The sequence below is a fragment of the Phycomyces blakesleeanus genome, assembly GCF_001638985.1.
Source record: "Phycomyces blakesleeanus NRRL 1555(-) unplaced genomic scaffold PHYBLscaffold_17, whole genome shotgun sequence".
Taxonomy (NCBI): Eukaryota; Fungi; Mucoromycota; class Mucoromycetes; order Mucorales; family Phycomycetaceae; genus Phycomyces; species Phycomyces blakesleeanus.
In genome coordinates this window covers 476,020-487,109 of record NW_017265150.1, presented here as the reverse complement: position 1 = coordinate 487,109, position 11,090 = coordinate 476,020, and the positions used below count along the sequence as shown (strand labels likewise).

General features: G+C 37.1%; 5 protein-coding genes across 5 annotated transcripts; 2 read left to right on the top strand and 3 right to left on the bottom strand.

Annotated features, from left to right (window-relative positions):
• Nucleotides 1-1,279: 1,279 nt before the first annotated feature.
• PHYBLDRAFT_7458 (hypothetical protein) lies at nt 1,280-1,750 on the bottom strand (the record flags this gene model as incomplete). The annotated part of the gene is made up of 1 exon (XM_018443027.1): nt 1,280-1,750. A coding segment is annotated over one exon (471 nt), but the record flags the coding sequence as incomplete, so codon positions are not given.
• A 1,066-nt stretch (nt 1,751-2,816) lies between these two features.
• On the top strand, nt 2,817-4,237 carry SSK1 (Ssk1 response regulator). The gene is made up of 2 exons (XM_018433993.1): nt 2,817-3,710; nt 3,784-4,237. The coding sequence occupies exons 1-2, from the start codon at nt 3,171-3,173 to the stop codon at nt 3,874-3,876; spliced, it is 633 nt and encodes a 210-aa protein (XP_018288900.1). The 5' UTR covers nt 2,817-3,170; the 3' UTR covers nt 3,877-4,237.
• Nucleotides 4,238-4,787: 550 nt separating this feature from the next.
• On the top strand, nt 4,788-5,814 carry PHYBLDRAFT_135055 (hypothetical protein; the record flags this gene model as incomplete). Its single annotated transcript, XM_018429694.1, has 2 exons — nt 4,788-5,216; nt 5,280-5,814. The coding sequence occupies 2 exons, from the start codon at nt 4,788-4,790 to the stop codon at nt 5,559-5,561; spliced, it is 711 nt and encodes a 236-aa protein (XP_018288899.1). The 3' UTR covers nt 5,562-5,814.
• Nucleotides 5,815-6,040: 226 nt separating this feature from the next.
• On the bottom strand, nt 6,041-7,124 carry PHYBLDRAFT_64069 (CCCH-type zinc finger transcription factor; the record flags this gene model as incomplete). Its single annotated transcript, XM_018441227.1, has 4 exons — nt 6,041-6,152; nt 6,357-6,503; nt 6,612-6,876; nt 7,073-7,124. The coding sequence occupies 4 exons, from the start codon at nt 7,122-7,124 to the stop codon at nt 6,041-6,043; spliced, it is 576 nt and encodes a 191-aa protein (XP_018288898.1).
• A 623-nt stretch (nt 7,125-7,747) lies between these two features.
• PHYBLDRAFT_148076 (hypothetical protein) lies at nt 7,748-9,609 on the bottom strand (the record flags this gene model as incomplete). Its single annotated transcript, XM_018432007.1, has 2 exons — nt 7,748-8,035; nt 8,128-9,609. 2 exons carry the CDS (start codon nt 9,607-9,609, stop codon nt 7,748-7,750), a joined length of 1,770 nt encoding a protein of 589 aa, XP_018288897.1.
• Nucleotides 9,610-11,090: the final 1,481 nt, after the last annotated feature.

Below are 11,090 nucleotides of genomic sequence, written 5' to 3'. Positions count from 1 at the left end.
GCCCGCGGACGCACACAGTTTTGATTACTGCACAAGGGGGGAATGGCCTGTTGTTGGCGTGCAACCTCATGTATCTTTGCATGAACTTGTATCTCTTTGATGGGTATCTGTCGTTTGCACTTTTGGCAAGTGATCGTACGCGATCCACAGTAACTTTCGTGGGCAGACAATCCTAGCAATCTATCCCTTGTATCTGTAGACTTGATTCCCTGAGGCACGAGATTCTGATAACCAAAAATAAATAAATAAATAAATAACACTCTACCCATTAGCCTTTGTTACCCAAGCCCAAGCCAAAAACAAACTACACGCACTAAACGCATCATGCACACATGTATATATTAGAAGACTAAAATAAGATAAAATAAAGACTTACTCTGCAGAATCGACATGTAATAAGACGCTCAGGGCACTCTGTCCGACGATGATGTGCCAACTGCACATACGATGGATAACTAGTCTGAAGACACACACACGATTTAGGGGTATGGAAGTAAGCCTCATGCTTGGGCTGATCAGTTGACGCGCCTATGGTATCGCATTGTGCACAATGCCAATGAGTGCGCTCCTCCTCACTATTCTTCTTGAAGATCTGACCACATCCAAAGGGGCACAGAACATTGTTGCGAAGACAAAAGTTTTCGTGGAGCATCAATGTACGCTGAGGCAGCCACGCTTTGCAATTCTTGCATTGGACCTCATTATTAGCCACCCGTCGCTCCTCTTCTTCCTCTTCTTCTTCTCCTTTGTCTGCCACAGATTTTAACCCAGAATTTCCTGCCGGTGTTGGTTCAATAATTGGAGCCAGCGTAGATTCCCATTGAACCACTGCATCCGTGTAGGCATGTATACCCACCCATACCGCCTTGGTATCTAATAAGCTTACTGGCTCTATTACCAAGGTCCGTTCTTGGCTTGAAGTCAAATCACTCCAGTCATGATTATCCAAAGTGGGTTTAGGTTTAGTTGACACTACCAAATCTATCACAACGATAACAACAACCACAATAGTAACATCAATACAAATATTACATGACACTTTATTTCCTTTCTTCTAATCTCACAAAGTCTATTTTGTATCAACCTTTTATTTACCTACATCACCCGACTGTGACTTTAAAGAGATTGAGACACCCGTGGTTACTGTTCCCACGTCGAGTTTCCAATATACATACTGTCCCTGGGTAATTTTTGCAGTGTGTCTTGTGCCGATCCTAACGTCCTCAACAATGTCCGAGTGTGGGGTCGATCGAATGGATTCATCGGTCATCATATTGATTGGATCCAGATCGACTTCGAGATCTGTGTCAGTTACACCTACAGCCTGGTCTGGTTTGAGATCGACTACCAAGAAGCCGTAGCTGTGTGCACCATAACGACACGTAATCGTCTGGCCGGTAGTGAGAGTGGTATAGTGGCCGCGCAGGTGAGATTCAAGAGCTGCACGGTAGTCGGTGATCTCTAGGTAATCTTCGGACAAGGGGCGAAGACGTACCCATGTGCCCTTGGGAAGGGGTTTTGCTTTGATAAGGACATGGTCTTCGTCATTGAGGTCGATTGCGTGTGCCATCCATGCTGGCAGTTGAATATGATTAGTAAGATCGGCAAATTCCTTGACTCCACTGTGGATTATTGCGTTTGTGTGTGGATGGCGTAACTCGAATGTCAGTGGTGAGGGTAGTTGGTTGTTTCCGGCCGTAAGAAGTTCTTGGAGGGCAGAGGAGGGTAGGATGATTTTGTCACCGTCGTTGAGAGAGGGTGTTTGTTGGATACGGTATGCTTTTGACCATTGAAGTGACATTTTGTGTTTTTGTGTTTATTGTTTATTTGATAACGAAGATAATGAGAAAGAATGTGAAAATATTGGTATTAATATTAGTAGTAATTTTTTATTTTTATTTGTATTTGTAATTGAAGTGCGAGAGAAAGATATCCAATAAAGGCAGGAAAGATAAATGTAGGTTGAATAAGATATCTAGAACATTCTGAGCCAATCATTTAGACTTTTTTTACACGTGAGATGTGAAAATAAAGATTTCTATGTCAAAAGTGAGACGGATGATTTAATTTATTTTGTCTATTATAAATCAAGGATTATTCATCAAAATACTACTATCAATATAATGATCAATTATTTAAATAAACAAAGGGTGGGCGGATTTGTACTGATTGCCTTTTTATCTTTCTTTCACCATGGAAACAGCTGGACCAGGCACCTTTACTATAATTTACCGAAATCTACCGTAATGCACTGTACTGTACTATGCCAAACTGGGGGAGTACACACATTGTATTTAAATATAAATAAATAAATAAATAAGATATATAAACGTATTTTCTGGGATCTGCCATTGGTTTTCCATACTTACCAAGAATGGCGCCCAAATCACAACCATAAAAAAATGTGTGTGCTGTGTGTGTGTGTGTGGTGTGCAGTTTATAAATTCCCAAATCGTTTTAGAGTTCCGTGTTGACTGGATGCAGCCCGGACACATACACACACAGCACACACAGCACACACACAAAATAATAATCCCATTCGTAGTCAGTCCCGATGGCCATCTTTATCACACATGGTCTCTATTGGTTTCTTTATCCAAAAAAGCAATGTATATATAGGTTGTCTTTAAGGGGATATAAACAGAAAATCGAAAATTGGTACGGCTGTTGGCATTTTATCCTTTTTTTTTATTTAATTTTTTTTATGGGGGGTGTCTTTGAGGGGTTTGAGGGCAGAAGATTTATTTGTATTTATTTTGTATTTATATATAAAAGTAAAATTTCATTTAAATTTTCAACAGACAAAAAACAAACACAAACACAAAACGCACACACAAAATAAAATAGAATAAAATAAAATTATTTTTATTTATTTTTATAAACATATATAAATATAACCTTTACTAGCTCATCCACTTCAAATTACCTTTTCTCTCTCTCTTTCTTTCTCTTTCTTTCTTACTCTACTTCTTCCACTTCTTCTACTTCTCTATCTATTTATCATATATATATATACATAGTATATATATATATATATTAATATATTGTATAACTTTAGCAAACTGGATTATTTTGGCTATACATCGAATAACAAGGCCACTCAAGGCAGCGACCGTGCCCTGCCAAGGACACAGCGTTCGCCGGCAAACCCACGTTCCTTTCGAAACTCAATGATATTACCTCCTTCGCCTCTTCCGGACGATATTGGACCCGAAGCCATAAAGATTTCTCACCGCCGAACCCCATCCTCCCTCGGTTTTTCCTTGTCCCTCCCATCTCCACCCGTGACACCCTTTGCACCACCATTCAATCTCTATTCTTCCAGCACTCCCCCCGCACAAACTCCCCGTCCGTCAGCAGAAAGCAGCAAAACAGCTACCGTCATTCCGGCAAGAGTTTTGATGATAGATGATAACCCAATCAATCTCCAGATCTTGGCGCGTCTGCTAAAGATATACATGTCCCACGCTATTGGACACATGGAAACAGCCGACAACGGAATCAAGGCACTCAAAATCCTAGCCCACCACCCATTCGACCTTGTCCTGATGGATATTGACATGCCGATAATGAATGGTATTGACACCACCCACCACATACGCCATCCAACACACCACCCCATCCTGCCTTCCAACCGAGGCACCCCCATTGTAGCCGTTACTACAAACGACTCGGCAGAGTGGCAACGCACCTACACACGCATTGGAATGGTAAGCATATAAATATATATTTATTTTTTATATACATAAATATTAAACCTTTTTACTTGGTATTTACGTGTAGAATGGCTGTATCGGAAAGCCAATCTCGCCAAGTGCTCTTAGGGAGACCCTAAACTGTGTCCTTGAACTGGACAGACCACATTTTACACCTTGAGAATCAAACACACACACACACACACATACATACATATATACATACCTACATACCTACATACCTACACATACATATATAAAAAAAACAGCAACAGCAACAGCAACAGCAACAACAACAACAACAATTACCATCTCATCAGGAACCCGTTCATGCACTTCAACATACAACAATCATACCATGTTTCATTCTACCCTCATGCTTCATTATCTTATTTTATTTTCTACTCTTTACATTACAGTTATATATATATTATATACAACTATACATATAGATATAGATATAGATATAAAATATACATATATTTAGGCCTTTTCATTGTACATAATATGTCAAACAAAAATAAAGACAATATACTAGCACTAACACTAACACTAACACTGACACTAATATCAATACTAAATGTAATTGAATATAATGGAGCTCTATTTAATTCAATTCATTTCAATTCATTTAATTTCATTTCAGCTTTTATTCTTTATATTAGAGAAATCATTTTTGTGGATTTTGATTGACCATTTAATCAAAAATCTACAAAGAGACACACTATAAAGATATAAAGAAGCTTATTAAAGTCTTATCCCATTCTCTCCAATTCAATTCATCACCTCACCCCCGCCCGTTCCTCCCCCCCCCCCCCTCCGTTCTTACAACTAATAATCGGGACTTCTATCCTGTGACTGTGGTGTTGTTTTGATCAAGGCCCATTGACTTTTTTAACCCCTCCTCCAAAAAAAAACCATTTTTCTCTATCTATAGTCTTTGTAGCCAAGGTTCTCTCTCCGTTCCCTCTCCTCCCCCCTTTTTTTGTTACTTTTTTTTCTTCTCTTTTTCTCTCTCTCTCTTTTTTTTAAAAAATTTCTTTTGTATATTTACTATATATTTCTTTTTTAGAAAGCAAAACCTAGTCAACAATGTCAAAGAGCATCAAAGCCCTGAGTTTGAAAGGCAAACAGGACTGGAACACTTCCATCTATAGCTTTACTCGTAACGTACGCAACAATCTTCTCTGGGAGAAGGACGGAGCAGCCAAACAGTCCTTAAAGGTCTACTTCCAACAATACTTGACCTCCACCCCTGCATTCCGTCATGCTCCCTCAAGAGTCACCATCCAAATGTTCTACTACGCAGACCCCAACTTCTCCAACCTCCAGAACTTTAAGCTCGAACCTCTGGAAAAGCTCTTGTCGACCATGTACCCCAACAAATTCGTCGACCTTCGTTTCGTACGCGTCCACTACCCTTACATGAATGCCGAGATTCTTGCACAGTACCTCACCGTCAATGCCGAACGATCCGGCTGGTCAATGCTGACCCGCAAATTCATGAAGGGCGTACCGCTCGTAAAGCCTCCTTTACCTCACTCTATGCCATTCGCTGTAGAGTGGAACAGTCTGTTGCCTCAGGTGGCCAACGGACAGCTGACCTCGGCTATCCAGGGTATCAAGTACCAAGTATCTGGCCGTCTCGGCCGTCGTAAAGGTGCTTCCCGTACTCAGGTTATGCGCAAGTCACTCGGTACCTTCCAATTCACCAGCCACAAATCGCTTGTTGATGTCGGTCGTCACACCTTTGCCAACAAGAACGGTAGTATTACTGTCAAGGTCTGGATTGCATCAGCACTGTTTGGTGTCAATGCGCTCGCAAAGAAGATCACCCAAAAGGCAGCAGAATCAGCCAAGCTTTAAAGAAAGAAAAAGAAAAAGAAAAAGAAAAGCAAACCCAAAAGCAAAAAAAAATGAAAAATATATATATACATACATATCGAAACTGAAGCTTTTTCTTTCTATTTTTTCTATTAGAAGAAAATAATGTATGTGGAAAAAGTATACTTACATATATATATATTTGATAGTCAATAGAGATAAAGGTGTTGAATAGGTTTAATGAATTTCTTTTATATTTTTCTATATAAATGTATATGTATATATATTCAGTTTGTGGAAATACATATAAGTGCAGGAAGAAACGTTTGAACGCAAAGTCACGCATACATACACACCAACACACCCACATACGTACACATGTACATCTACATCTGTTACACGCAGGCAGTTACAAAGGAAGAAGAAGAAAAAGGAAGAAAGAGAGATGTGTATATGCTATGTTCTGTTGTGTGTGTATATATATATATAAAATAGAGTTCTTTGATACTGTTATTATTGTTTTATGCTGGAAACAGAGAAAAATGATGAGTGCATAACCAGTCCAGCTGTTGCACTAGGGTTGTGTGTCTATTGTGATGCCAAGCATGATCTTCAAATGCTTGCTGTACTCGACTACAAAAATATAAAATAAGAAGGAGAAAATCACCCAAATCCACACACACATAGAAAGAGATAGATAGATACACATTATAATATTTTATTATTATCATATTACCATGATAAGAAATTGAGTGAGTGAGTAAATAAGAGAGGGGATGGGAATGTGGGATTTCTTTTTTATCTTTTATTTTTGAATGTAGTATAATTATTCCATACCTCTGGATCTCAAGTGAGAGAGATGAATCGAGTTGAAGGACACAATGAGCGTCAGGATAGTCTGAAGGAATAAACAAAAAGAAATGTGCAAGTAGTGGATGGTTGGATGGAATGACTAGTTCAATGATTGTAACTAAGGTTGTGATACTAACAAAATAAATATATAAAGAAAAAACTTTATTTAATAAACGCATTCAACCAACTAGTTTGCCTTGTTCTCTACAGGTATATTAGCATCGAAATAAAGCAACTTACTTTGTACTTTTGTAGAATGGTCTGTACTTATTCTCAAGTTGATCTAATTCCAAGTCACGAATGGCACTTTGAAGTGAGTTTGCCATGTCATCTGATGGACAGAGAAGAACTGGATGAGGTATTTCACTGGGTTTGCCTTGGAGTGGTAGCACATGAGAAAAGACACACTCTTGGCCCGCTCTACAGCTTCCTTGGGCATAGTAACGACATGGTGTTGGGAAGCGTTTAGTGATGTGAGGAGTATTTTTGAACATAAAAAAAAAAGCTGTATAATAAATAAATAAAAAATTAATTCATTAAATAAAAATAAAAATAATAGAAATAGAAATAACGATTACTTTAATATTTTATATATACAATTACAATTACAATTAATTAATTTTTTCATACGAAATATATATACGCGTTAATCACAGTGTCAAATGGCGATTATTCTTTATAAAGAGAAAAAATATACATACATACAAGCGAACAATTAAAACCGTATTTAATTATCATCATAATCATAATCATTAGGCAGCAATTAGAAAGAGTTCAAGACTTGCACTCGCTTTATTGGAGCTTATCTTCACATTCCCAACATTTCTTTTGTTAGACTGCAATTTTGATCTTTGATCTTTGATTTTATTTTTTCATTTGACCAACTCAACGCAAAAGTTTTTTTTGTGTAAATAGATGGGCTTAATGTTCGAAAATCACAAGGAAAGAAATATTACCAACTAACATTTAGAGAAACATTTAAATAGCGAGACTGTACAATACAGGTGAAAAGGGATTGAAATAAATGTAACGCACAATCATCCAGAGAAGATAAATTCATAGATAAATCATAAATGTCTTTATGATAGTTTTGGTCAATAAAGTAATCGTTCAGCCGTTTGATCTCGAATGTCCATGCTTAGTGGTCTCAAAGGCACTCAATAATGCTATCTTATAACATATATGTTGTTCAGTAAATAAGATACTACTGTAGCTTTATGAGAATTAATTGTAATAAGAAATGTTCAAATCAGACAGTTATATTTTATATTCAAGACAGCAAACACAAATAACCCTTGAAAAGATATTAAACATATGTGATCTCCATTTTAATAATCTCGTTTTATTTATAAGAATCAAATTCACCTTTGGATCATCTATTCTTTGTGCTCCCCATCAAATAAAAGAGTCTTTAAAGAACCGTATTTAAAAGTACTGTAGCCCTTGGGAAGTACAGGTCTCCAATCGTTTTCTGATAAACTCTTTATATATTCATCAACCTGCTCTTTTGTGTCTTCTGGACAAACCGATCCGGCAAAGTTACAGAAATATTTTTCAGCCTCCTTGGATTCCTCTTCATTTAGCTTTCGTGTTATTAATTGTGAGCTTCCATTGTTTATCAACGCATCTGGTATAGAGTACACCCATGTGTTCTTTATAGGAGCCTGGAAAAGACAAAAAATACAGTTTTTTTTTTGCCTTTAAACTTAATAATATGGTATCCTTTATTATACCCCTTATATATATATATACTTACCACCGATGATGAAAGAACAAAAAGAGCAATTTGAACTCGGTTGAAAGAGTCAAAAAATTGAATGCCTTTAATATTAAGCTTTGTAAAGTGGGTGGACGACATGTCGATGCAATTGTCTCCAGTATTTCCCTGCTGTGGGCCTTTTATATTTACGAACTTTAGTCGCATGGTGCTAAGTTTCTTGCAGCAGATAGATATATAGTTGAGTGTACTGGCGGTAATAAACGAATCTTTGAGTGAAAAATGGGATAAGCCATGTTCAATTGAAAGAATAGTCAAGTCTGGCCGAAGAGTGAGATCACCACTAGAAATGCTGAGATTCTTCAATGACGGGTATTGCTCTAAGAGAACATCCAGCATAGTTGTAGTGCCCTGGATTTCGATAGTGAGATCAACTAGGCGAGGACAGTACACAAGTTCATCAGAAAATCCCGAATAGTATGAACTTATAAAATATACAATTCTGAGTTTCTCCAACGTATTCGCGAATATCTTAATTGACTGTAGGATATCTTTGTTTGATACATTGAAGCTCAAGGAATTGTAAATAGTAAGATCAATTTCCTTGATGGGAACATTGAAAAGACCAAGCCGGTTTACAAAATCAAGATATGTTTGTTCTGAGGTACTTCCAACCTCGACAGTAAGCTTCTCCAAATGTTGAAAAGGACATGAAAGCTTGGCAAGCATTTGGGACGCTTGATAAGTCTGGAAGCTAATTGTGGACTCGGTAAAACTCAAAAGCTTAAGAGAACTGATATTTGGATACTTGACAGCGATGTAATACAGCCATTCATAGGTATTCTTTTCGATAAACATGCCCAAGGTTTTTAAATAAGGTCTCGGATTAATTTCTTTAACCTTTAATAATTCATCTGGGCTCATTTTATCAAATTGAACGGTAAGAAGCAGTTTCGTTAATTCTGGTAGCTGGTCATTAAGAAGTTCAAAGTCGTCAAAGGTGCATGGAGAAAAACTATCATAGTTTAAGCCTTCGAAGTGTAACCGCTTCAGTCGATGTAGATTTGAGCGTATTGAGTCCAATATCTTTGGTAGTATATCGTAACCATAGTCTTTCACAGTTATTTCGAGATCTGTGAGGGATTCTGCCCATAAATTCCACCCATTAAAATCAGTGAGTAGGAGTAATTTGATTTCCTTGCTACTCCATTTGAAATACTGTATGTTTGGAAGATATTTTTGTAAGGCGTAGAGCTGATGATCGCCTAGAAAAGTACTTTTACTGATCTCGGGAGTCTGAGTTTTGTGGCCATATCTTTGAAGAAGGTTGTTTGCTAAATTGGTTGAATCGACCAACTTGTTGGCACCAGAATAACGCTTAATAATGACTGCTTCAAAAAGAGATTGCTGAAAAGCCGGAGTCCAAGCCTTGCACACGAGACAACACTGAATTTTATCTGCGGATTGAAGAAACCTTGCAATAAAAAGAGTGATTTCGATAGGTAGCTCTGATGCTAACATGGCGAAGACAACGATTTTGCCCTTTTATTGAAGGATATTTCTCAATAGAAATAGAAAGGGAAAGGGCAATTGAAAAATAATAATAAGAAATATAAATTTGTGAGATAACTAATTATTTATACCTGGTCTTTGGCATGGCTTGTGTTCACAAAAGATATTTCTACCAAATATTAATTGCTAAGCCTTGTAATGCTTTCAGCAAAATATGATTCAATCAAAAGCAATCGCTAGAATATCGTACACTATGATATGCTATGAGGCGGTAACTCTAGTCACTTGATAATAGGCCAGTTCCCAGACCACTTCACACACGTGTCAGCCTTATAGTATTTATGAGCACCCAATCAATAAAGGACATCATTTCTCCATTCAAATATTGCTCTTCATTATACAGCATATTAACTAGTGACACGTTGCGCTGCGAGACTTTCGGTCTTGATTAACACCAGACACATCCATTCACTTTCTCTGGTCAGTCGGGAAGCGGCCATGAATTTGTTCAACCTTTTTTCTTCTTCTCTTCTTCCCCACCTCTCTAAATTATATCTTTCGAAGTCACATATTCTTACCCTTCTTATCACTCATCCCCCCATTTTCTACTTCCATGATATTCCTTTTTTAGAAATTTACCACTTCTCACAAAATAATCCCATAAGCTTGTGAGAAAGTGGGCGTGGTGTTTGATGTTTGGTGACCACTCTTTCTTGGAGTATAAAATTAGCAAAGGAAGAAGAATGAAGTGTATACGAACATAGAGATATGAAGAGACAGTAGAGGTCATAACATAATATATCTAGCAAAGAACAACAATAAAGAGTCACTTTTACCAACTTTATTATTTTGAAAACTAGATCTTGTACGTCTAGTCAATTAAATATTATTTGATAAATTCTAATTATTGGAGCGCATATCTATTGTCTTGAGAGATTGTCATTTTGAAGTAGTTTACAGGTTTTTCGGACCCAAATGAGCTTTTTTTGCAAACTTTCGGCTTTTGGTGAAAATTAAATGGACAAAGTTCAAGTATCGAAATGGTGATATTTGGACACTTACATGAAAATAGAAATTATGAGATATTTATGATTGTTTTATTAGGGGGTTTCACCAGCTTTGGATGTTGACTGTTGAATATAGCGGTAGTTTAAGCACCAGCCAATAATAATAAGTATCGAAAAAAGACTGGTGAAACCCCCTAATGACCCTTGGTTGATATGTTTTCTCTCATATACGTCAAAATTCATATGTACAATACGCTTGATTAGAGTACCCATAAATATAGTGCCTATGCCCAAATTCCTCACAAGTAAGTTAGACTTCTATAATTTGGTATCAAGATAACTACTTTTATATAGATTAATTATGTTTTATTTTTGACTTTGCTTTTATATGAACTTCGCCATCAATCGTACATAAAGTACAAAATTTACAAAATTTCGGCTAAGTCACGACATCTAGAGTATCGAACTATTTTTTTAGATGCT